This window comes from Bos taurus, chromosome 8 (genome assembly GCF_002263795.3).
Source record: "Bos taurus isolate L1 Dominette 01449 registration number 42190680 breed Hereford chromosome 8, ARS-UCD2.0, whole genome shotgun sequence".
Lineage (NCBI taxonomy): Eukaryota > Metazoa > Chordata > Mammalia > Artiodactyla > Bovidae > Bos > Bos taurus.
The window spans coordinates 110,162,022-110,189,869 of NC_037335.1; the positions used below are offsets into that span (position 1 = coordinate 110,162,022).

The 27,848-nt window shown below is 42.9% G+C and overlaps 1 protein-coding gene across 6 annotated transcripts; it reads right to left on the reverse strand.

Moving 5' to 3' along the window:
* Nucleotides 1-94: 94 nt before the first annotated feature.
* FBXW2 (F-box and WD repeat domain containing 2) lies at nucleotides 95-26,727 on the reverse strand. 6 transcript variants are annotated; one of them, XM_059889267.1, is made up of 8 exons: nucleotides 26,690-26,727; nucleotides 26,479-26,587; nucleotides 20,601-21,018; nucleotides 12,525-12,719; nucleotides 10,425-10,558; nucleotides 6,299-6,385; nucleotides 5,516-5,685; nucleotides 95-753 (listed from the first exon to the last, which is right to left on the reverse strand). In XM_059889267.1, exons 3-8 carry the CDS (start codon nucleotides 20,701-20,703, stop codon nucleotides 465-467), a joined length of 978 nt encoding a protein of 325 aa, XP_059745250.1. In that variant the 5' UTR covers nucleotides 20,704-21,018; nucleotides 26,479-26,587; nucleotides 26,690-26,727; the 3' UTR covers nucleotides 95-464.
* Between the last annotated feature and the right edge of the window lie 1,121 nt (nucleotides 26,728-27,848).

Below are 27,848 nucleotides of genomic sequence, written 5' to 3' on the forward strand. Positions count from 1 at the left end.
ACAACACGGGCTATTGTAAACGCTGAGCCCGCGTGAGAAAAGTTGCTGTAACAACATCATAGCACCTTTGCTTCAATTTCAAAAGAGAAAAAGGCAATGGTAAAAAGCTTTAATCACAGACTGTGTTTTTATAGGCAACCAATTAGCAGATTAATGAGCCACTTAAATTTCTTTACTCAAAATCAATATTCAAGAAAGATGAACCCCAGATGCAGCCTCTCACACTGACCCACAAACTAAGGACAAATGGACCAGCGGTGCACCCCGCCAGCCTGCTGTGCTGTGTGTCAACAGAACGAGCCCCCGCCCCGAGCCCTGGCCCCCGCAAACAGATACATGATTGTGCACTGCGCGATGATACCATGAGGTGAGAACTTTGGTTCATGCAGTCGGCTACCACAGAGGCTGCACCCCAAACCCGCAGCCCCGGCACCCGAAGTCAGCGGGCGGAGCGGCTCACGGTGTCAGCCGTGCTCCTTCCACAACACCAGGTGGATGCTGTGGTCGGGCATGCTGGTGGCGAAGACCAAGCCCGTGTCGTTGTGCCCATCCAGTCCGTTCAGCCAGGATGCTTCGCCTGCCAGGAAGCTGGAGCCCCTCTTGGATTTCCTGTACTCGGGGAGAGGCCAGCGGCTAATCAGGCTCTCTGTCCGCAAGTCCAGGATATACAGGTAGCGGTTGTCAAACAGCAGGGCAAAGATGTCTCCAAAGCCAAGCAAGGCCAGGTTTGCTATCTCAGGAGTCTTGATGACCCTGCAAGGATGAGAGTTAAGAGACGTGAACCAGGCATGAAGGCCACTGTGCCTCTGTTATGCTGCTGTAATCTTTTCTGGAGACATTTAAGACCAATACAGGGAATCTCCTGGTGGTCCAGTGGTGAGGGCTCCGCGATGCCACTGCAGGGGGCGCAGGTTCGATACTCAGTCGGGGAAGTGAGATCCTCCATCCTGTGAGCAGTGCAGTCGAAGGAAAAAACAATACAAAATTCAAGCAAATTTAAAACTAAATGAACTTTCTTATAAAAAGGAAAATATGAAGACATAAAACTCACCCTACTTTGGAAAAAAGGTGTGGGAAAAAAACCCTTCATAATAACATAACACAGGCATATAAGGAAACAAACATTTATAAAAGCATAAAATGCCCATCTAAGCTGGAAAGGATCTTTCAGATTATCTCATTTAATATTTTCATTTCTAAGATGTGAAAACTGAAGTACAGCCAGGGTAAATACTCTGGCTAAGGCTTTACAACTAGCTAGTTACTAGTCAGAAGGAGAGTCTAACATTCCATTCTTACCATTGGGTAAAAACTGCTATACATCATCCCCATCCCTTGCTTCCTGAACCCCTCAGATATCAGAATCTGAGGATGCTCGCGTCCCTTGGATAGAACGGCACAGTACGGCTAGCCCTCCACGGCCGTGGATGCAGAGCACACAGATGTGGAGGGCAGACTGCACTGGCCGAGGGGAACCCCCCAAGCCCAGAAAGAAGGCGGAAAATCAAGTGATTTGGTGCTGCTCTGCTCTGCAGGCAGCAAACACAGGTTCCGCTCAAAACAGTCATAGGCTGAAAATATAAAGTTTCCCAAATAATTCAGAAACGTTTAATAATAATAGATTCGTAGTAAGTTAGAGAAAACTGGGAGAGCAGGGAGGACAGCTTTAACCTTCTCAGGCTGGCAGTTCATAAAACACTGATGACAAAGGCACAAGCGGGGAGAGACCGTGCTGAAGAGGCACACGAATGAGAACAGCAGCTCTCAGTCTCTGCACGCTCAGTAAGGTGACACGCCAGCGTTCTCTTCAGAAGCGCTGGGAAAAGAGCGACAAGACAGAGCTGTGCAAACTGCTGCGCCCGTCCGCCTGAGGCCAGGTGACATCCCGTCTGCTCTACATCTAAACAAGGACACCCGCAACGAGTGTGCGCGCAGACGTTAACCAGAGGAAACGGAGAGAATCACCACAGTCATCACCTTTCGACAGTGAAGGATCCATGAGAGGCCCCGCACGACGGGCTCCAGCAGGGAGGTCGAAGGGAAAGAGCGTACACAGAATCGGACTCCAGTCTGGGACCAGGGAGGGAGGGGACTCAGCATGAAGACAAAGCCCTGTTCCTCACACTCCTCAGGCCCAAACCGGCTTCTCTTTGTGTCCTTGCTTGCTCCTTCACCCAGACACTCAAGACAGGAAACGCGGCAGTCATCCAACTCTAAACCCACAGATCCAACCACCAGGGTCTACTGGTTTTACCTCCTAAATTTTCCTCTGAGTTATTCACTGCGACCTCAACTGCCACAGCTCTGATCTAGGACATCACCGGTTCCTGCACTACCGCCCAGGGTTTTCAGCTGGTCTCCCCACTCTGCTTTTGGACACTGTCAATCATTTAACCTCACACTTAAATTTACACCTATTACCACCTGATTCGAACTTTCAACCCCTTTCCTGGCTCCCACTGTCCTCCCATCTGCCACGCTGGCCTTTCAGTCACGCAGGTGCACCGGGCTCCGGTGGGTCCTGGGCCTTTCAGCAGGCTGCACGCTTGGTCTACCGTGATCCTCACGGCACACTCACACCCCTAGCACTTAGCTAGATGCATCTCCTCACCCTTAACGGCTTGGCCTGACCCTCCTCCTCAAAGAAGCTTTCCTTTACTTCTCAAACTAGGCAGAGTCTCAGAGTACCCCATTCCATGTTGCTCTTCTCCCAACCATTAAAACATCTGCATGTAGTCAGCTGTTTATTGCTTTTTGGAACTTTCTGAAAATTAAAAAAAATTTTCCATCCTCGGTTGAATCTGTGGGTGCAAAACCCATGGCCAACTGTACTTGAATTTCTTACTTTGCAAAGAATCAAGTTCTTTCAAAAGTTCCTGTTTGTATATCCAAATAGCAAAAACTAACAGAACTTTCGTCTGGAATCTGGACTCCACCTGCCATTCTTACAGGAGAAAAGCAGGTGCAGGATTCAATGAAACCTTTATAGACTCCAAGCATGAGAAAGATTACAACACCTATCTTCCACCCTGCCTCAGCACCCCTCTCTTCCAAACTTTAATTCAAACAAAAATATTAGTAAACTACCAAAGACCTGACTTCCCCATGGTGACTAGTCGTCTCTGGGGGGACCTGGCTGTGGAGCCCTCTCAGATACCAAATGCATGGGGGCTCAAGTCCTTTGTGCAGAAAGGTGCAGTATCTGCATATAACCTACACATCCGCCCATGTATTTCAATTCACCTCGAGATTGCTTGTACCTAATACAATGTAAATACTATGAAAATAGTTGCTGATGCGTGGCAAATTCAAAACTTTGCTCTTTGGAACTTTTTGAAAATTAAAAAAATTTTCCATCCTCAGTTGGTTGAATCTGTGGGTGCAAAACCCATGGCCAACTGCACTTGAATTTCTTACTTTGCAAAGAATCAAGTTCTTTCAAAAGTTCCTTCTCTCTGGCTTGCTGCTACCTTGGGCATATGTCTACTGGATGATCCAGCCATGGACGGATGCACGGATGGAGGTGGGGTGGGTGCTGGGCTAGGGGGAGTTGTGGGATGTTCGGCCAGGCCCCTAACCTCTCTCAGCTTCAGTTCCCCAACCGGTAAAATGAAGAGCTTGGACCAATGTTTTCTAGGATCTGTTCCGTCAGGGTGCAATTATCAATTATTTCTAGAAATTATTCTGATAGCTTGGAAATCTAACTGGTTAGAAAAAAAAAAAAAAGTAGCAGTGTATGTCTGACTCCAGGAAGAGAGTGATGAGGCTGTAACTTTACGACCAAAGATGGGCCGTCAGCTGCTGGCCGGCAGGATCAGATCCCATTCGAGTTGACCTCTAAACAGTCACACGTAAAAACAATGAAGATAAAGTGTTCAATTTTTGTCTCCAGGCAGTCCTTTCTGAAGCACACTGAGTGAGTGAGTGAGTGAAGTCGCTCAGTCGTGTCCGACTCTTTGCAACCCCATGTACTACAGCCTATCAGGCTCCTTTGTCCATGGGATTTTCCAGGCAAGAGTGCTGGAGTGGATTGCCATTTCCTTTTCCAGGGGATCTTCCAGACTCAGGAATCAAACTCGGGTCTCCCGCATTGCAGGCAGACGCTTTACCATCTGAGCCACCAGGGAAGCACGATATGGAACACTAATTCTGTGAGCTGTCAATAGGCACGCCTCCAAGCAAGGGCACCATGCCAATGTGTGGGAGGTACAGTAGGTTAAACAAATTAAAACAGGTTTCTTTACATAGGACTTCTCAGAAGTATTAATAACACAGACTGTCAGGTCCTGAGCTAGATCCCCATTCAGTTCAGTTGCTCAGTTGTGTCCAACTCTTTGCGACCCCATGAACTGCAGCACGCCAGGCCTCCCTGTCCATCATCAACTCCCGGAGCTTGCTCAAACTCATGTCCATTGAGTCAGTGATGCCATCCAACCATCTCATCCTCTGTCATCCCCTTCTCCTCCTGCCTTCAATCTTTCCCAGCAGCAGGGTCTTTTCAAATGAGTCAGCTCTTTCTATCGTGTTGCCAAAGTACTGGAGCTTGAGCTTCAGCATCAGTCCTTCCAATGAATATTCAGGACTGATTTCATTTAGGACTGATCCTCATTAGAGGCAATTAATTTAATCTCTACAGGTGAGACAACTGAGGCACAGAGAGGTTAAGAAACTTACAGAACTAGGTCTTAAAGCAAGGTTTATTTATCACCAAAGTCAGTTCTCTTCATCACCACACAGCACTGGCTTCCCCCAGCCTCCAATATGCTACCATACACTGCCGTCTCCAGAGGGGTCTATGCAGTGAATCACAAAACTGTCCACAGGCCTCTATTTCGGTGAAGAGAAAGCCCGCAGGCTGTAACATTCTCTAAGTACCTCTGTCTTTCTACTAGTCAAAAGAACGTCACTTGATTCCTTAATGCACAGTTTCAAATGACCAGGAAGTAGAACTTAAAATATTACAACTAGAGGAAATCTGAAAGATCTTTTCATCCAAACTCTTCCATTTTCCAGAAAAACTGGCAGGAGAATCCAGACATTGTGAAAGGGGAAGTTAACTCAGAGTTAAGAAGTGGGATTGGGCTTGTCTGGTGGTGCAGTGGCAAAGAATCCACCTGCCAATGCAGAAGACTCAAGAGACACGGGTTTGATCCTTGGGTGGGGAAGATCCCTTGGAGGAGGAAATGACAACCCACTTCAGTATTCCTGCCTGGAGAATTCCATGGACAGAGGAGCCTGGTGGGCTACGTACGGTCCATGGGTCTCAAAGAGTCAGATGTGACTGAGCACACAGCACATAAGAGGAATTAGAAGCTAGAGTCTCTACGTTCTAACATATACCTCTTTCTAATTTAATTACTGCCTGTAAAATATTTTTGTTTGAGATTTTCAGCACAGATGATGTGAGTAAACATTTCCCCAAAGCAAGTTATTAACTAGTTTACCCAAATACTGTTTTGTCTTTATTAATAAACTGCAACAGACTATTAACAGTAAAGGCCCAAGGAAATATTACCTGAGAATATCATAACTGGCAAAGTCCCACTGGTAGAGGCCCAGTGCCGAACTACAGACAATGTATTTGCCATCAAAATGAAGTCTTGGCTGCAGGCAGATACTTCTATCCTCAGAGACAGACAGCGTCTTTAAGCACTTACAGTTAATTTCTCTCCCAATTGGCCAAATCTACAGATAAAAGAAAGTTAGGAAAGATGATAGATCGCATCACCAGAGAAAAACCCATTTTTAAACAATGTGGCTTGTGTCTGCTTAAGTCAGAAACAAAGTGAAGTGAACTGGAGACACCACAGGCTTCACAGCTGAGGCAGGGGCTCAAATTCTTATTTGGCACCTATGTGTTGTGTAATCTTGTGTAAAATATTCAACCTCTTCTGAACCCAAGTTCCTGCAATGAAGACAGTGCCTACCATATGGAACATTTTAGAAGATGAAATAAAAATATATGCCGGAGTGCTCTGCAAACTTTTTGAAAATTGCTTTTATTATTATACAAATAGATGTTTATGTTTTCATACTTCATATCTAAGAATGGAGGAGGGCAGGAGATACATGTCTTAAGAAAATGGTAAGAATGCACTGAAGATATATTTCTGTGGATTTTCCCCCCTTCATTTATAAATCAGAGTTAGAAACTGCCTAGAGCACAAAGAAAATGAATTAATTCTCTTTCCAATGGGTTTAAGAGGGCTTAGACTAAAGACATTCCTGCCTCCCTTGAAATATTTCCCTGTACCACACTCTTTCATGAAGCAAATTAATCAAGGGAAAAAAACCTCACCTTGATCTCATATTTGTCTGCACTTAAGAGGATGTAGTCTCCAGGGCTGTGCAAGAGAGACTTGACTTTGCACTTCTGCAAGACCACCTAGAAATAATACATATCCATGTTATAGAAAGACGCTTTTAGTACTATATACACCCCTTTTAAGTGAAATATGAAAAAGAGCTTCAAATGATATGGTATGTGGGCAATCTATAACTCTATGTTAACTATAACTCAAGTTAACCTTCACTAAGAGTTGTATTATAACTAGATTCTCTAGGCTACCAGCAGGATCCAAAAGTGTCTAATTTGGCAGCATTTACTCTTAGCTTTGGTCTGGAAGCAGACATTAGGACTGATTTTTAAAATCAGAAAATGTGACGTCATAAAATGATAAGGAATAGGAAATTAAAAAATTCATACACATAATAGGTACAAATGACCTGTTTTCGTAAGTACGTACGTCATAAAGAGAAAAGACATTCTACTTGCGACCAGAATCTGTCTTATGCTGACTCTGCAACCTTGGGCAGGACCATCTAAATTCTTCATCTCTGTTTCCTCATCTTTAAAAACAGAGGTTGGGGGCACCTATTATCTCAGATAATCGCACTGAAAATGAAATAAAACAATGAAAATGAATGTAATAGAAGCTAAAATCCCATGAGCACTTGGGATAATCTGTAAACACTAGGTTCTGGTTATTTTAGCATTAAATCAGCATAAAGTGAGAAGGGAGGCCAGGCTCACTCACTCAGAAGCCTGGGCTGCAGATACAAATGAAATTTGCGGGGAGCTGTCCCATCACCTCATTTAATGTTCACAAGAACACTCAGCAGAGGATGAAACTCAGGCCCTGAAGGGAACAGTCACTTGTCTAGACATTACACTCAGGTCCTAGCTCCAAATCCACTGTTTTTTAACTAACACTAAATTGTCTTATGTGACTTTTCTATTTAAAACTGAATGTGCCCAGTACAGATGTGTCTTTCCAGTTTTTGTCTTAACTGTGGTAAAACACACAGAACATAAAATGCAGAATCGTAACCATTTTCCAGTGTGCAGTTCAGCGGTGTTACTGGTCTTCTCACACAGTCGCCCGCCCCACCCAATCTAAAAGCCACTGGTCACCTTTCTCCTTGGTCCCCGTAAGCTCAGCTGGCTTTGCCTCAAAGACACGGCCTCCGCATGTGTCCTTCTCTGTCCGTGGCGCCATCCAAGTCCAAGCCAGGGGTCTCTTTTGCTTTTGCTGCAAAAGCCTAACTGGCCACCGAGCACCCGCTTGTGCCCCATTTGTGCCCCATTTGTGCCCCACTCGAATTCGTTCTTTCACTCAGCAGTTATTTTCTTAAAACATGAATCACACCAGACTCTTGCTCAGAACTCCTCGATGGCTTGCTACTACACTTAGAATCATACAGAATCCTTGATAAGGTCTGGTAAAGCACACCGGACGGCTCCCGCTCCCACACCTCCCCCAACTGCAGCTCGGCTCCGCTGGTCTTCCAGGGCATCAGGGTATCAAAAGTCCTGGGTTCTTTCCCACCGCAGGGCCTGTGCACACACCGCGCCCTCTGAAACACTCCTCTACTCTGTACACAGCTACCTCCAATTTATTCTTCATATTTGGCCCCTTTTCTAAAAGCTTTCCCTCAATCAAACTGAATCAGACAACCTCTTAGACTTTCTCAGAGACCACCACACTCCTCCATAAGCACGTAATGCAATTTGAGATTATGTATTTATTTGTGAAATTACTGAGTAATGACTATTTCCCCTACTAGACTAACACTCGTGTTAGGCCTGGGTCTACTTTGCTCACTCATATATACTCAGCCCCTCACAGAACAGCACGGTAGGCTCACGAAGTGTTTCTCCATGGCATTTCCATTAACATGGCTTTTGATATTCACAGCAATTCTTTTCTCTAAAACTAGAAAATATCACAATATTCTTTGAAAGATGCTGTAAATTTTTGTTTCACTTCTTGCAAGATTTTCTCTTAGCATAATGTCCTTGAGGTCCATCCATGTTATCATAAATCGTAAGATTTCATTTTTTTATGGCTGAATAATATTTCAATATACATATACATCCATCCATCAATGAACAACTCTGGTTGTTTCTGTATCTTGACTATTACAGATAATACTGCAATGAACATGCGGATGCATGCATCTTTCTGAGTTTTCCAATTTCTTTGGATAGATACCCAGAAGGGGAATTGCTGGATCATGTGGAAGTTCTATTTCTCATTTTTTGAGGAACCTCCAAACTGTTTTTCACAGTAGCCGCACCAATCTACATTCCCCAAAAGTGAATAAAGTTCCTTTTTTCTCCACAACCTCACCAACAATGTGCTATTTCTTGTCTTTTTGGTAATAGCCATTCCAACTGGTATGAGGTGATGTCTCATTTTGGTTCCGATTCACATTTGCATTATCCTGATGATTATGTTGAACATCTTTTCATTTACTTGTTAGTCGCTGTTTTCATTTATCTATACCTCTTCTTTGGGAAAATGTCTGTTCAGATCTTCTGCCCATTTTTTAATTAGACTGTTTGGTTTTTTGCTCTTAAGTTGTATGATTTATCTATTCTGGATATTAGCCCACGACCTATGATTTGTAAATATTTTCTCCCATTCAGTAGACTGCCTCTTAATTTTGTTGATGGCTTCCTTTGCTGTGCAGCTTTTTAGTATAATGCAATCCCACTTTATTCTTGCTTTTGTTGCCAGATTCAAAAAATCACTGCCAAAACCTATGTCAAGATGTTCACTATGTTTTCTAGTTTTATGATTTCAGGTGTGTTAAGTCTTTAATCAATTTTGAGTTAATTTTTATGTACGGTTTAAGACAGTGGTTCAGTTTCATTCTTTTGATGTGGCTGTTCAGTTTTCCCAGCAAAATTCATGGAAGAGACTGTCCATTCTCCATCATATATTCTTGGCTCCTGTGTCGTAAATGAATTGACCATGGACACAAGGGTTTACTTCTGGGCCCTCAATTCGGTCCCACTGACCTAAGCGTCTGTGCTGCTAACATCACGTTGCTTTAATTACTGTGTCTTTGTCACAGAGTTTGAGAGCATGATGCCTGCAGCTTTGTGCCCTTTCAAGGGTTTTTTTTTTTTCATGGTTCCGTATGAATTTTAGGATTATTTGTCTTATTTCCTTGAAACATACCATTGGAATTTTGATGCAGACTGCACTGAATCTATAGGTTGCTTTGGAAAGTATGGACATTTGACTGTTCAAATCTGTGAGCGTGAAACAACTCTCCATTTATTTGTCTACTTCAATTTCCTTCATTAATGTCTCACAGTTTTCAATACACAGGTCTTTCTGTTATACACTGACTAAATTTATTCCCAGGGCATTTCATTCTTTTTGACGCAACTGTACATGGGACTGTTTTTTCTTTACTTCTTTTTCTGATAGTTCTTTATCAGTGTACAGAAATGCAACAGATCTTGTATATAGATTTTATATCTTGCAATTTTACATGTTTTAGTTCTAACAGATTTCTGATGCTGTCACCAAAATATTATCATCCATTCGCAAATCCTGAGAGTTTTACCTCTTCCTTTCCAACATGGATGCCTTTTTTTCTTCTGCTTTGGCTACAACTTCCAATTATACGTTGAATAAAAGTGGCTAGAGACCAGCACAATGGTGTTTTAAAGAGACTGCACATTTCCCTCTGTTCCACTTCCAGCAAGAGCTTTCTTTTTCAAAATGAAAACTGCTTTTCTGATTTAAAAAGAAACATGCTTATCCTAAAGGGAAAAAAGTACTCACAACTTCACAAGAAATAATCACCTTCAACACTTCGGTGCAAAAGCACATTCAGAAACTATCATCATACTCTAGGTAGCTTTTGCTATAACCTGTTTTACTCACTCCCTCTATCCACCTAGTATGTTGTGAGCATCCTCCCATGTCCATAGCCATTCATTCACTAATTTACTGAGCGTCTTTCACATGCTGGTCACTGCTGTACACCATCATGCCTTGGGGTTGCATCTATTCCATCTTATGACTCATCTACACTTATGAGTCACTGTCTACCGTCCTCCAACCCGCCCCCAGCTTCCCCACCCTCGGCAAGAGTGATGTCAGCATCAGAAGTCTTCTCACCTTGGTGACCCACTCTGTGTGCCCGGTGAGTGTGTTCAGGCACGTCCCAGCAGATAAAGCCCACACTTTGACAGTGAAGTCTGCAGAGCCACTCACCAAGATGTCCAGTTCGTCGTTGTAGTCGACACTGAACACTAGTGCACACAACACACACAGTTAAACACGCCTCTGCCTGAGGGTCTTGTATGACAGAGTTCAATTACACTTATTCTTCCCAGTGCCCAAGTGTGTGGTTTCTTAACCAGAACTACTGTAAGAAGGGTGCTTTCTCAACTAGCAATTTTTTGCTAAAAAAAATACCCATCGCAAAATTCTTAGTATTATAGCTTATTATCCTAAGGATGGAAAGTCCCTGGAATATACAATCTCTCATATTTGTACTAGCTTCAGAGTCAGAGACAAACAAGTGTAGGAGATACAGGCATTTCTTCTCAGGACTGAGAAGAAAAACAGGTGGACCTACTGAGATTTGTACTATTTACTGCGTAAGATAAAATGTCAAGCGTACTCATACTCAAGAAAAGCCAGGGTAATGAGAAACACAAAGCGAAGATCTTAAGTTCAGACTGAGCCATTCTCTCAACTGTCTGACTTCTTCAGACCTATATCCCTGGCACCTAAACAGTGCCTGAGTATAACAAGTACTTGTGTTCAAATGCCCGTCAAGCTCTGAAGGGACACCAGGGGCGCAGAGATGAAGACACTGCTCTTTTCTTTAAGGAACTCTGACTAAGTGAGGGATAGAGAAGGAAGTCCAAAAAAAAAGTAAATGTTTACCTCTTGCTAGGGAAACACCAAGGAGAATGACTAACTCTGCCCAGGGGGATCAGGGAGGACTTCAGGGAAGAGGCGATATTGGAGGTGGGCCCTGAAGGATGAGCAGAGTTTATCAAGAAAAGAAAGAGAATACTGCAGGTAGAGGGAGCAGCAAAGGCGCGGAGTTAGGAAAAGCCACAGCAATGTCTTGGGAACAGTAAGGAGGAAATTTTTTAGAACAGGGCTCTCTAAGCTAACCAGGTGTAAACTCACCTGGAACAGGTGCAATCCTTGACAATGTGGAATACTGCACTCAGTTTGCTACATAAGCTCCATATTAAATCATGTATCTTCAAATATTAATTACCACAAACAAGTGGTAGCAGACTGAAGAAAAATGTACAGGATGACAAACAAAATGGGGGGGGGGCAGATTCGGTGGGGTTTATTGTTGTTGTTTTTTTGCCATAAAACAGCTAAATTTAAAGAATTACCATGCAAGGAATTCAGGACCTAAGGGTGAATAAGACAGGTGGGATCCCTGCCGTTCCAGCGCTGACAGGCTGGTGGGGAACCAGTTACCAGACTCGCTTGGATGACAGGTGTTACACAGGTTACTGGAAGCCTACAGCAGAGAGACTCAACCTGTTCAGGGTGTCCAGGAAGGCGCTCATAAATGATGCTCAAGAGCACAGACTGTGACTCTCAGAGGCTAATGCAGTGGGTAATGGGGGCGGGGGAGGAGAAGGGAACTAGACCACGTGATTGCTGCACAAAGCTCCAGGATACGACTCGGCAGAGGAGATGCTCTGGTCACAAGGTTTCATTCAGGTGGCCAGTTTACAGACTAAGGCTGCTGCAACCTCATCAGGAAACACGCGGGGACCTCCTTTTCATCTGGTCTCTCAGCAGTCAGATTATCATCAACCAAGCTCCAACTGGATGTAATCTGTGTAGTCACTAACAAGGATTTCCAGTCCTAACTCTACAAATAAAGTGGACTGAATTTACATTTACTCAATTTGGAGGTATGGAATTTGATCAAAACAAAGGGGGCCGACTGTGCAAACAGGAAATAAATGAAACAGGAGAAAAGAACTGCCTCTCCTCGCCTAAGGGTACAAAGGCATTGCGAGTTAAAAAACGGGCCAAGGAAAAGCAAAGCTCGAGGTAAAACTGTAAGAATAACCTGAGTAAGGGATTAACTGTACTGACTGAAGAAGAAGTAGGGGGAATGACAGATTACATTAAAAAACAAAAACAAAAGAGGGACCACATTCTTGGCCCCTGGCCTTAAGCAACGAAGTTAGAGTAACTGGAAAGCCTTGAAGAAAGGCGACCCACCCGCCCCCGTGTGCCCCCGGAAGTGCTGGGTCCTGGCTCCGGAGCTCCACTCCCAGCAGGCCACAGTGTTGTCAAAGGAGCCTGTCACAAGCTTCTGCTCATCAAACTTCACCGCAGCACAAGTGTGGGTCTGGATGCCATAAACACACTGCCCTGTGCTCACATCCCACAGCTTTGCAGACAAGTCGTCTGACCCTTCAAGAGAAAAACAGGGAGGTTAATAAGAAGACAAACACTAAAGAAGTAACATCAGTCCCCAGAATCGCATCCTTAAAGGAGAACTTTAACCTCCTCCAGCACTCCCACGTTATAGCTAGGGAAAACCAAAGCAGAGAGAGAGGAACACAGCCTGTTCTGCATCTCCAAAACAGTGCTAGCAGCCCTGGGACGGACTCCAAGCCTTAGTCCTTTTCCCCAAACGCTCGAGGTTATAGAGCTGTGTTAAGACTGGCGCACCCCTCGGTGCGTCCCTTGTAAATTTCCCTACATCTCTGGCTATCATGAGCTCTCTGACTTAAGCTTAAAATGATGGGTATTACCTGTCACTGCATGTACACACTTGCCTGCCTGTCCATTATCCAACAACTCTGAACAAACAAACAACGCTGAAATAGTAAAGCTGTAGGCTGGAACATGTCCATTCTAAGGCAAGTCAAAGACAAGGCCCGATCACGGGTTAACTTCTATAAAGGCTAACTGCTAATTTCTTGAGCCATCCTGAAATGTGTGAAGGAGCTTCAAAGAAAACAAAACATAAACTATTCCCAGACGCTCATAACAATTCAGCAAAGAGCCTGTAAAGTCTCTTAAGATTATGCAAGATAAAACACAGGTTTCACTTCTGCCTCTGATGAAAACTGTGTAACAATTCACAACATTACTGCTTAGTAACCAAGTCATGCCTGACTCTTTGTGGCCCAATGGACTGTAGCCCACCAGGCTCCTCTGTCCATGGCATTTCCCAGGCAAGAATACCGGAGTGGGTTGCCATTTCCTCCTCCGGGGGACGTTCCAGACCCAGGGATTGAACCCATGTCTCCTGCGCTGCAGACAGATTCTTTACCACTGAGCCACTGGGGAAATCACATTTAAAATCGTAATGATTACTTCATGTTTCACAATTTACCTTTATAAAAATATTAAGAATTGACAAAGAGAAAGTCATTTTGAAGATACATAAATGTAATTGATGTAATAAGGACATGGTATCTTGGAAAAGCACCAACTGATCAGTTTTCAAAAAACTTAAATGACTAAATAAAGCCATGTACAATTCCACCTTTAAGGACTGATCAAGAGCCACTGTTTCAGCCAATGGAAAAATATCTATCAGTTATGAAAGAGCAGAAATTTCACCCTGGGAAATCCCTATGAGAGCATACTGAAATGAAGCCCCTATTTGTTGTCATTTTACTAATTAGGGATTCAGTTTCCTTTCTATAAAATGAAAGGTGAGACTTGGCTGGTGGCTCTCAATGGCATATGAGGCATCAGAATCCACTGGAGAGCTTTTATCAAGACATACAGGCTAGGCCTTATCTTCAGAGATTCTAACTCAGAACATCTGAGGCAGGAGCCAATAATCATGGAACTTGCCAGGCGAACTTATTAGCAACCACTGAGGACCAATGATCTAAGAAGACTATCCGACAGAAAGATAAGACAAGCCACATACACAATGTAAATTGTTCTAATATTTACTTTAAAGAGTACAAAAAAGGGGAAATAATTTAATTTTTAACTCAGTATGCCAAAAAAACACATTATCAACTAATGTAATAAATATAGAAATTTATTAATGAAATAGTTTATATTCTAAATCTTCAAAATCCAGCAAGTACTTCCTGTTTCACATCTCAGTTGAGCTAGCCGTATCTCAGGTGCTCGTGATGGACAGCACAGGTCCAGATAACCTTTAAGGTCCTCTCAGATTTTTGGCAGAGTCAACATTCTGTGATTGTATTTCTAGGAAGCTAAAGCAGGAAAAGAAAACATGTTTGGTCCTAACTGAGCTTGGTTCTGATTTACCGCCAGTGTTTCACAGGGTCGCCTTCATTCATTCAACCCATATTTAGAGAACTTTTATGTCAGGCAGGGATCCTGCTCTTATGGTGCTTGGTCTTCCAAGGAAGACAGAAAGGCTAAACAAGCAGTAACAACTCTAAAGTGGTGGGCAGTACAAAAGCCCACAGCAGATACGAGGAGCGGATGAAAGGAGAAAGCGCCCCAGGTGAAGTTCTGCTGGGCTTACGGCTGTGCTCCTCAGCATCAAGGTGCTCCACAGACACGCCCTAGGAGAAGGCACGCCTGGCTCCACACTGTATCGACCCTAATGGGTGTTCACATATATTTGTTCACTCTGATTTGCTGTGAAGCCAGGCCTTGGTATAGGACTGTGTGAAGAAGGAGTTTCATGGGTTAAAAAATACCCAAACTTGGGACTTCCCTGGTCCAGTGGTTAAGACTCCGAGCTGCCAATGCCAGCGGCACGGGTTCAATCACTGGTCAGGGAACCAAGACCTCGCACGCCACATGGCTCCACCAAAAATAAATCAATAAGAATAAATACAAAATTAAAAAAAAATTTTCAATATTAACAAGTTGAAATCTAAAGGATGAATACAGTGATCAGCACTCTCTCCCCAATCAAAAAAATAAAACATCAACAGTCTATGCCAGAGCTCAGCCAAACTTTTTCTATAAAAGACTGGACAGTAAATAGATTAGTCTTCTTGAGCCACAGTCTCTGGGGCAATTGCTCCACTCGGCTGGGTCTGGCCCCTGTGGTTTGTGGTTTACCAATCCCTGGAATGTAACTATTTAAGTACCTATTAAATACCTCTATTTATTATATAAATATATGTGAACACGCATTAGGATCGATTCATAAAGAACTCCTTGAACCCATTCTACTAAAAACTATCCAGGAATTACTGACAATGCTTGTCAGAATGCGCTGCCTCAAACAGGGGCGCTGACTGCAGCTCAGTGTGACTGGGAAGCAGTGGGAAAGTAATGTTTTTCATTGCATGAAAGGGGAAAAAAAGCCCTCTCAATTCAGAAAACAGGGTGAAAACAATCTTTGACGTAAAAATTACAGACATGGGTAACGTAACAAAGGTAAGCAGAAAAATGAGCTGCAACGCAAATAGAGTAAGGTATCTTATCAAGCGAAGTTTAAATATTTACTGGCAGAATCAGATCTCAGCTCTCCAACCACCCCAGTCATTTGACTCTGTTAACCAACTGAATAAACATTTACTAGTGCCTCTTTAAGACAGGCACCTTTCATTCTCCTTTTTAAAACCCTATTAGCCTTCTGTCTCTTTGCCTCTCCCCTTTCTCTGGGTACACACTTAAAGGATCCACCCTATACTCTGTGCATTCTTTTTCCTCTCTCCTTTTAAAATTTTACTTGCAGCCACAGCTATGATGTGACTAACTCCTAAATCATTCTCTCTAGCCCTGAGCACTCTCGAAAGCTCTCACCCTGCATTTCCAAGTATTACGGGAATCTCCACTTACACATCCAATTAGATTCAGTTCATCCCACATGGAACTCCATCTATCCTCTTGAATTTATCCTCAGTTTCTAGTCTTTTACTAGTACTATCTTCGCATTTATACATGCAGCTAGAAGACTTCAGTCATTTTTGAAATATCCCTATTCCTTGCCACATACCCAATTCACTGCCAAATCCTGTCATTTCTATTTCAATAGCTGCTCTTCCATTCAACTGCTACTTTCAAAAATCTCTACCCTTAGTATCCTGTATTTAAACTCATCGGAACTGCAATGGACTAGTAATTTAATTCGGAAGCTCGAGATCTGTCTGTTAAAAGTTATCAGAAGAATTAATATCTTCTGGGGGAACACTTTAGCAACGGCAGGGTGGCTTCACTGTCGCAGCGAGGACATTACTGGCCTCCACTCGGCAGAGCCCAGGGACGCTGGACACACTGCAGCGTCTGCAGCGCACAAAGAGAGTCAGCCTGTGCTCTGCAGGGCATCCCGAAGGTCCTGCCGGACATTCCTAAGTGTAAGGCTTACTCTTAGTTACCTGAGCCCAATTTTTGCTGTTGTACAAAGCCCACGAGCAGGTTAACCGTGTGCTTAATTTTCTATGAGTGTAACCATCAGATAAACTGAGGAAAGATGTTCTTTCCTGGGGACTCTGCTAAGGGCTGTTCAGCATGTGAAAAGATCAAGTCATGGATGGTATCTGTGACACAAATACAACCTTCTCCATTCACAGCTGCCATGCTCACGACGACAGCACACAGAGGTGCAGACACCTGGTTACCACCTTCCAGAACAGCCACGGTGGGGCCTGTGTTCAACGCTACTGTAAATTACAGTTCTCTTACTTCTCCTCTGGGTCAGACTTTGGCTATTATATTGATTTCCAAAATGTGTATGTATAGATAAGTTGCTTCCATGACTTTTAATTCATGATAGGGGGATATTGTAAAATCTTGTAAGAAGAGGACCCAAGTCTGACAGAAACAAGAAACACTAGTTTCTTTGAAGTGAAGGCTCTGAACCAGACTTTCTGCTCACAAATCATTCAGAGTTCACAGGAAACTGTCCAAATACATGTTCACAGCATTCCAGCCCAAACCTAGTTCTTCAGATCATATTCTAAGAGTCTTAAGAGTCCCCGTTTATGTTCTAAGACTTCGGTATTTCCTCCTCCATGCTTGGACCTCTCCAGGCCTTTAGAATGCTTCTCTTCCTGTTGGGAAACCCTGACTGCATCTCACATCTCCAAAATGTGTACATTCTTCAAGACCCAACATAAACACTACTCTACTTTCTCAAATGAAGAAACCATTCCTTCTTTTGAAAAACTACATAACTTTATTTTCCTCATACAATTCAACTACATCATTTTTGGGGTTGGTCTCTCTTTTAATTAAGATATAACTGACAGACAACAATGTACTAATTCTAGGTGTATAATGTAACAATTTGACATCTGTATATAATCTGAAATATTCACCACAACAAAACTAGTTAAATACAGCATCTGATCACACCTCCTTTATAGCTCTTGTTTTTCTCGTTTGCCTGCAAGTCAGAGGTCACAATATAGCCATTTATAGGTTGAATATGATCTAACCACAATATTTTTAAAATTAGAATAATACTTAGAAAATTAATACTTTTTAAAAAATGAGGCTATTTCACAAAAACCTAGGCTTGGGGCTTCTCCTGAAAAGTCAGACCTGACAATTCTGAGTCTGAATTCCACACAGGAATTATCTACTGCAGCAGAGCAGCAACTCCCCGTGGCAGCGTTTTCTATTAGCCACAGTTCACACACAGACTTTTGCTCAATCAGGTTACCTTCCTGACCACAGCGTGTACATTCTTTGAGGAAAGAACAATTCTAATTCTGCTCGCATGCTTACGCTGCCTGTCACACAGTAGGCATTTTAGAAATAAATATCTACGAACAGCACAAAGCACAATACATTCCTTTCTTCCCATTTCAGAGATGAGCAGAATTTCTGAAAGTCTGAACAGACATACAATCTCATACAATCACACAATCTGTACTGTGCTAATGTTAGCATTATTAACCCTTTTGGTAATCCTGTTCCACTGCTTGCTTAAGGGCTGATCTGAGTCACTAAGTTTACTGCCAAATTCAGAATTTCCCAATTCAACAACGGTGAAAAGACAAGCTCTTAAGTGACAAGGTGATACAAACACATTTAATTCTATTAACAAATATTTCTTGCTAGTAACAGTCTCAGGAATGCTGCTTCAAACAAATGCTTTGAATCATTTTCAACAGCACACTTTTCCATAAGCAAAGCCCGTGAATTTAATCATACTAAAAATAAGACAGCATATAGACTCACCCGGAGAATAATCTTAAAATGTGGGGTTGTGTCCACAGTCATTTGTAGATATTAACTGCCCAGGTAATTAGGGAGTTCAGTGAACGTATTCCATTCACTTCTGGGCCAAGTAACTAAGGTTTTATTGCATTTCAAAAGTGAACTTTAACAAGACATTAAAAAAAAAAAAGCTGGAGCTAGTTCTGAAAATGAGTCAACTGCCAGTATTGATCCAAGTGTGAGTAAGTGCCAAATTCAAAGGCAATATGGCATCTTAAAAAAAAAAAAACCTGCCAGTGATTATGAGGCAAAAAGAATATTGAAAAGTCATCACCACAGGTGGCAAAGTATACCAAGGTATAGAAGAACAGATGATATTGTTCCAATAATCAGGCTTTTAATAGGACAGGGAAAATAACATGAGCATGAAGTAATCTCAGGATGACAAAACCATGAAATATCTTAAATGTTTATTTTATAAAACTGACAAAGTGTTGAGCATTTCAGAGAATGTCACCACATAAGAAAATGGACATCCTCAATGAATAAAGAAATTCAATTTTAAAACAGTCTTCAGAAATCGTTTCTCTCTTAACTACTGAAAATATTAAACTGAGTATGGTAGGCCTCTTAGGGAGAGGCAGGTTTACCCTAGACTTTGCTGCGGGCATAGCATCAATTCAGTACGTCTGCAAAGGGCACTAAGAGGACCTATGAAATCACTCACACTTCTGGATCTGGTGATTCTGCTCTGAGGCTTCTGCCTCAAATGAATAATCCAAAGGGAAAAAATAACGCAGACAAAACTATCCATAAGAACAGAAACAACCTGAGTACGCACGAGTATGGAAATGGCTAAGTGATGACACATTTACACAAAGAAACAGCACATGACAGCCGTGTGGTGTGGCTAACACTCCAGTGTCTGTCAGAAATCACTCTGGAGGAAGCACACGAACATCCCTGTGCTGTGGTGCTGCGCTCAGCTGCTGAGTTGGTTCTGATTCTTTGTGATCCCACAGACGGCAGCCCGTCAGGCTCCTCTGTCCATGGGATTTTCCAGGCCGGAATACTGGAGTGGGTTGCCACTTCCCACTGCGGGGAATCTTCCTGACCCAGGGATCAATTTGTGTCTCCTGCACTGGCAGGCGGCTTCTTTACCACTGCACCACTGGGAAGCCCAGTACTGTATATCATATATGATGGGAGTGAATAGCACTGTGATCACTGACAAGGTGATCTGGAACCTCGAGCCATTCTAAACTCTGCTTAGTCATTGCATACGACAGCTATCAACATGTACTGCCTGACGCACGGGCACTAACTATATCATCATATGCAGAAACACACGCCCATTATAATTGGAAGATGCACATAATTCTAACTTTAATCATTACATTTATAATAAAAAGTTACTTAACTACTTGTTGTTCTTGTTGTTTAGTCGCTAAGTCGTGTCTGACTCTTTCACGACCCAACGGACCATAGCCCGCCAGGCTCCTCTGTTCATGGGATTTCCCAGGCAAGAATACTGAAGTGGGTGCCATTTCCTTATCCAGGGGATCTTCTCGACTCAGATATCAAACCCACATCTCCTGCACTGGCAGGCGAACTCTACCACTGAGCAACCAGGGAAGCCCTGCTTGCTGAGTTTTAAAATATCCAACTATTTTCATTCCCATGCCCAAACTCTTCTAAATTCTTCTCAGAACCACAGGATCTTAGAGCAAGAGAAATAGCTTCTTTTGTATATTTTAAATACAAGGAAACAAACACAGAGAGGTTTCATAATTCTTTCAAAATGAATTATTTGCTAGGACCACACAGCAATTTTTATACAGCTTTTTTTCCCCCAAAATTACTGTTAATAAGAAAAAAAAAAATTTTTTTTAACCAACACGAAGGACCGTATATGGAAAAAAAGCATAGAAAAACGTAGTCAGAGCTTTCAGACTCATATCACATTTATAAGAATGTCTGGAGCTTTCTTCTCATAAAATTTTATAAAAATAATTGTCTTCTCAGAGTGAAAAAGGATAAAGGGGTGGTGGTGGGGCGAGGAGGAACCAGTCAGGGATGGAGCATCTATCTATGCCATCATAGATATCTCAGATAATTAACGACTGCCGTTCTCAAGCCTCAGGAGTATTTTGTTCTGTCTGTAAGATTACACTCCACGAAACGCAAAAATTAAAAAGAAAAAAAAAAATAGTCAGGCTTTCTTACCTGTACACAGAAGTCCATCTTTGTAGTAAAGTGCATACACTCTGGCACTGTGTCCAATTAAAGATGAGGTCTCAAAGGCTTCATGGTCCTCCAGTTGCTTCATTCTCAGAATAGCCTTCAAATAAACCTTCTTCCAGTGCAAAGCGTCCTGAACAGAATCATCTATCTGCCAGCCCAGACTTTTACAGGCGGTCTGCCACACCTCCGTGCAGGCACTTATCACCTTATTCCACTGTTTAGAGACGAGGCAGCATGTGAGTAGCGTCTGAGGGTCGAGCCATTTTAACAAATAAAAACTGAGCTCCAGGGGAAGGAGTTTGAGGAAGTCCCGCTTGAGCAGAGTCTCCAGGTTATTGGAGAGGTGTCTGAGCTGGACTGCCCCACTCAGACTAATCAGGTGATCCAGAGTTTCATTTTTCTGCAAGTCCGTCAGAGAAAGAAATGTAACAGAAATGTTATCAAGCCATGTCTCAAAGTCCTTTCTCTCCATAAGGTTATGGAAAAATTTACCTGTGGCACATCAAAATATTGTATTAGTTCTGCTCAAAAAGACGGTTCAAGCAAGACTGCTAACAAATGAAGTATTAAAAATTAGTGCAAAAAACTGTTACAACTTTAGAGCTTAGTTACATTACAACTTTACAGTTAATACATTGTATTTATCGGAAATAATTTCCATGGCACAGAAGAAAACATTTGAGAAAACATACTTTAACAAATCATGACCTCCAAGACATAACTCAGTGAAAGTACTTCTGGTGTGTGCCTCAATCCTCCTGAAGTCTAGCACGAGCTACGCATCTTCACAGTAGAAGATTTACAAAGTATCCATTCTTTGTGAAACAGTGTATTCTGTATAATAGACGCCCATCAAAATCAGCATGACACCATTTTCTTAAATACACTCTATTTGGGCACGAAAATCACAAAAATAAGCACAAGGATGTGACCCCCAGAAAGTCAGTCTCTAGGCCAGCAACTTGAGACATCAGTTACCAGGCTAGGTATAACCTGACCTGTTATAGGAATCACAGAACTGACTACTAGCTTTTGCAATAGATGCTTAGGCAAAAAGGTTTGGGGAAGAAAAATAAGCAGATGCAATAAGTTATATGGCTCAGGTGTTCTGGTTCTTCCACTTCCTTTATGGCATTGCCTGTTAGAACATGAATTACCAAAAGCCTTATCTGGCCTTACATGGTCTGTTTTAACAAGGTTAATATGAGCTGGTGACATCTCTTAACCTCATGTGTCCCCAAGAGCCATGAGGGTCCTGGAGGTGTGCACAAATAAGACAAATTAGTCATCTTGATGCTTACAAGACGCACAAAGAAAGGTACCATTTCTTTCACTTAGCACATGAGGAAGCTGCAGGTCAGAGAAGGTAAGTGATTTGCCTACAGCCAACAGTGCTATTAAAATAGCAACAGAACAGACCGAAAGCCAGTGCTCTCAAGATCAGGACTCTTCCAGACACACCAAGTTGTCTCTTATGAAGCCCGCTACCATCAGGAGAATCACAACCTGGTGATAAGATCTGGGAACACTGAGTCCATCAGATTATACCATCTCCCCCTTTAAAGCTAACTGGAACCCCCCCTCCCCCCCAAAAATAAAAGTATCCATCAATCCACATTATGTCAAGTGTCTACCCACTCTTAACAATGGGGACTAAACTAATGGGAAGAGAAGAAAAAGTAAAGCAAATCTGTGAAAACCATCTTTCCCAAGATCAGCCATGTTGATAGATACTAGTGCTGGGCAGTAAGTACATGGGGTTTTTTTAAAATTAGATTTTCATGTGTTGGAACATTTCAATGATTAAAAAAAAAAAACTTTCCTTGTAATCTGACCAGTTTCCCATCATACTGTCATACTAATTTAAAAACCTAATGTCCAAATTAACATGAAAGAGGAAAATAAATTCATTTATCAGTTCAGTCACTTAGTTGTGTCGGACTCTTTGCAACCCCATGGACAGAAGCACACCAGGCTTCCCTGTCCATCACCAACTCCCGGAGCTTGCTCGATCTCATGTCCATTGAGTTGATGAAGCCATCCAACCATCTCATCCTCTGTCGTCCCCTTCTCCTCCTGCTTTCAATCTTTCCCAGCATCAGGGTCTTTTCCAGTGAGTCAGTTCTTCACTTCAGGTGGCCAAAGGACTGGAGCTTCAGCTTCAGCATCAGTCCTTCCAATGAATATTCAGTACTGATGTCCTTTAGGATTGACTGGCTGGAACTCCCTGCAGTCCAAGAGACTCTTAAGAGCCTTTTCCAACACCACAGTTCAAAAGTATGAATTCTTCAGCGCTCAGTTTTCTTTATGGTCCAACTCTCACATCCATACATGACTACTGGAAAAACCAAAGCTTTGACTAGATGGACCTTTGTCAGCAAAGTAACGTCTCTGCTTTTTAACATGCTGTTTAGGTTTGTCATAGCTTTTCTTCCAAGGAGCAAGTGTCTTTTAATTTCATGGCTGCAGTCACTATCTCCAGTGATTTTGGAGCCCGAGAAAATAACATCACTGTTTCCATTGCTTCCCCATCTATTTGCCATGAAGTGATGGGACGAGATGCCATGATCATTTACCAGGTTTACACAAATAGTCAGATCTCACTGTCCAACTTCATTAATATTAAGGTATGTAAAGATCATTTTCATTAATTTCCCAACATCAAATGTGGCAGGAACATTTGTTATCAGACAAAAAGCAGTTAAAGCAAACAAACCACTTCTAATCACATCATCTGGTGTCTAATGTTATCGAATAGTGAATGGACTTATTTTAATAAGTCTCAGGGTCCACGGACAGGGGAGCCCGGTGGGCTGCCGTCTATGGGGTCGCACAGAGTCGGACACGACTGAAGCGACTTAGCAGCAGCAGCAGCAGGGTTTGGGCTAGGTAGGATTCATTAATTTAAGGATTTACTTGGCTGCCAAAAACTAATGAGTTCATGGCAAGTTATATGAACTTAACACAAGATAACAGTGTCCTGGGAATTTCTTGGTTGCCCAATGGTTAGGACTCTGCATGTTCACTGCCAGAGGGCCTGGGTTTGATCCCTGGTCAGGGAACTAAGGTCCCACAAGTTGCTTGGCACAGTAAAAAAAAAAAGCCACCAACAAGATTAACAAGCCTCCTTTTTCTGAATCCTAACAACCTTTTATCTGTAATATTTCTGGAAAAGTTTTACTTTAAAAAAATCATTCACAGCAAGACAAGAAAAAAGTTTCTGTGGACAGTCACAAAATGTTGCCAACAGCTAATTAATCCTGGCCAATTAAAAATATAACCAAAACACGTGCCCAGGAATCATGTTTTACCGTGAAGAAGTGGGGGGAGGGGCTTCTTCTATCACATCTGCCCGGCCACACACATCAAGTGTGCCACATACACATCTTAGGAATACTGACATTTGTGTACAATGAACTGTTACTTAAATGGACACAAGGCAAATTTATAATACCCATGAAAACAGTATCATTACCAATAACTACGAGACATTGTAGAGCACACCCAATCAATGAACCCATGACACCACAGAGATTATGGGATGAGTTTGCCATTGAGCACCTTTAAAAACCCAGGCATTTCTGAGATTTACACATTCTCCTAACAAGAATTTTTCTTCCAACTCTTAAAGACTGCCCTTTAAGCTACTGAACCCTTTATGGGAAGGTCTTATCCAGTTCTTCATCTCTCACTCTCATGAAAAAGGCATCTTTTAAAAATAAAGTAGGACCCATTAGCTTTGCAGAATGCACTATTTTTTTTCTTTTTAAATCAGCTTTTGTTTCTCTAAAAAATGAACTGACTCTGGAGAGAACTTTCTTAAGGTCATAGGTCTAAACTGAACTCTTAAGAGAGTCTCTAGGAATATCACGTACTGGCAGCACAAGGCCCCACAGGGAATACTTCAGGAAGTGAGATTTCAATTCAACTGAAGGAGGAGTTTTTAAAACATCAGAGTTTTCCAATAATGGAACAGCTGCCTCCAGGGTGGTGAGCTTCCCATTACTGGGAATAGTCAAGGACAGCTAACTATAGAGGCGGATTGAGGTAAAGGAAAATGCTTTGAAGTCAATCAAATCTTCCGCAGATTCAGCCACTTCCTATGTGATTATGGACATACTCAACTAACTTCTGAGCTTCAGTTCTGTCATCTGTAAAATGGAAGCCAGCTCATCTTGGGCACTGCATGAATCACAAACAGTAGGGACAAGCTTAGAACACAGCCCAGTAGGGTAACTCAAATGGCACTTTTTGTTAGTTTTATCACTATGAGTACCTGGCAGGAAAGCTCCAGTAACATCCCCTTCAACCCCAGCACATTACCAGTTTCTCTTTTTGGTCTGTTCCCCCATCCCCCACCCCCATTTTTCTTAAAATGGATTAAAATATACAGGAAAAAAAGAAAAACCTTAAGTGCTCAAACTTACTGGGAATTTAATTTTATAATTAAGGGCAGTTACTGACATGAGGCTGATTTCCCAGGAGAGGCATTCTCTTTCCACCCTCTCCACACTCCATGGTGTCCCATCCTTCCCCCACAAACCCCAACTTCAGACTAAACATAAAACGTGCCCTTTGGCCCTCAGTATTAACAATCACAAAGCGCCGAAACAGATGGATGTGAAAAGATTCCTAAACTGGGAGACAGGAGACGTGGGTTTAGTCTCTGGTTCTGCTATTAAGTCCCTACGTTCCCTCAGGTAACTCTCATCTTCGCACTGGTTTGAAACACCAGAGTACTACTCATAGATGTTACCTCATGTGATTTTCATGACCTCGTGGAAGGTATGAGAACTGCCCTTAATAAATGAAGAAATTTACGGCCCCCAAAGTGGAGTGACTTTCCCTGGGTCTCACAGGAAGGAGCAGGCATATCTTGCCCAGCCCCAACCCTTCTCAAAGTAGCAAAACAAAACTTATACTTCCAGGTCTTACTAAAGATAGAACACTCCTGACTGAACATGATGAATGCAGTTTACCTCTCCTCTCTCAGGACCTGGCCTAATCAAGAGAGAAAACAAGACATTTGCTATCTTTGGGAGGGAGGCTTCATCCTCCCTCTCTTTTCTTATCAAGCACAACCAGGGTTAAAGAGAACAGAGGCTCTGAGCTTATCTAAATAAACTTACATATACATAAAATATCTTTTGAATACTCAAGAAGCTGGTTAATACTGGTTGTTTCCAGAGAATACTGGAGGGTTGAGGAATAGGAGTGAAGGTCTCTTTATGAATTTAAGACCATATGAATATCTGATCTGTTTATATACACCTTCAGTTTTAAGATGAATTTTTAAAAGCTTTGAAGGAATACAAATAGGGTTTCTAAAACAGGGCTTTGCAACCCCACTTGTTGCTGGGTGACCCTGGGCGAATCACTTCACCTATCTCAACCCAACTTCCTCACTGGTAAAAGGTAACCACTAACAGCATTATCTCCAAGTGTTTTTACAAGGAATAAACGGGCTAATGCACATAAAACGTTTAGCATAGTATCCGCACAGTGGAAGCCTACAAGAATGCTGGTTACCACCATTATTTAACATTAACCTTGCTATCTTTATTGCAAGCAGCTCTCCACATACACACCTGTTTCCATGGCATACCCACAATTATGGCGCAGTCCCGCACATTAGTACAGCGTTTTGTACTTCATAAACCGCCTCTCCACACTGCTTCATCCTTCAAACTCATTGACAGCCCTGGGACATCATGGTTAACTCATTTCGCAGCTAAGGAAACTGAGGCTCCAGGAGGCAATCACTCAATTCTCCCATCTCTAAATCAACTCCAGATCCCTTCAACCCGTTCGCCGCTCCCAGGTCCCCTACTCCCGGAGCCGTGTTCCGCGCGGCACTGACCTGAGCGAGCGCCCCGGGGCCCGGGACCTCGCGCCGGGCTCACACCAACTAGGCGCGCTCGGGCCGCCAGAGCCTCGCAGCGGCCGGGTCCGCTCCGCAGCCATGGCGCCTGCAGCGAGAGAAAGGCAAACAGCCCGAGGCGCGGCGGGTCAGCAGAGGCGCGGGCGCCAAACAACCCCCTCCGCGACCCGGCCCCGCCTAGTACACAGACCTGGACCTGCGGCCGCCGCTCCGGGTCCGCAGCCTCACAGGGGAGCGGCTTCCGGTGCTGCCTGCGTCATCTCCGCGCGTCCCTCCCCCCGCGGCGCCCAGCGGACGCGGCTGCACTTCCGGCCCCGCCTTGAAGCGGAAGTGTGAGGGCAGAGGATCGTAGAGGGAAACGGAGCACGCGCCGGACGCCTTAGACCTGTGGCACCGGGCCCGAAGTTTACTTCCAGGCGTTATAAACAAATTGTCCAGTGAAGTTATGTCCGTCACCCAATCTGATCTTGCACCGACTGTGCGACACTTTTTCTCATGCTCGCTTTACGAGGAGAGGGGGAACGTAAGAGACGCGTCCAAAGAACAACTACTCATATGACAGACAGTCGTACGTGCAGTTAGTGGTAGAGCAGAGCGAAGGCTCCATGCGTCCGGAGTACATCTAGGGCACTGAACACGTGGGAAATAAAAAGTTGATTCTTTGTGGTGGTGGAAACTAAGTATGGAATTCAGAAAGTCAGGTCTTAAGAGAGTTGGTTTGGTTTGGTAGACAACAGGAACACAGAACTTCTAAGGCAGCGGGTGACTGATGATAATATTACAGGAAAATTTAGGAAGACATGAGTTGACATGTCAGCTTGGGTGAGCTTTATGAAAGAGAAGGCAGTGCTAAGGTAATCAAGAAAACCAGGCACTTCTATTTGCAGCAAATGATCTCAACCCTAATACCCTAAGAGTTTGCTGAATCAAACTGAAAATTCTAGACGGAGCTGGCCCAGAGATAATATTGTATGAACCTCTCATGGACAATGTAACCAAACTGTCTCAGTTTAAGTCCAGAGGATATCCTGGAGCAAAATTTACGGCTCATTAAAAAATGAAAATTGCAAAATGGAATTTGTATTTAATGAAATCCAAGACCCATGTAATCATTCAATTTTGTATAAGTAAAAAAAATTCTCATTTGAATTTTTTTAGGATATATATTCCCCACTTTGTAAAAAATCTCCAAGAATCCACGATTGTTGAGAAAACAGCCAGCTTTAAAATGGCAATGAATTTTTTAAAAAATGCAATGAATTATTCCTAGGCAAATAACTACAAAAACTGCTATGAATGGCAGGCAGGAAGATCAACATGCAAAAAGAGAAACATGAAACATAGCCTGG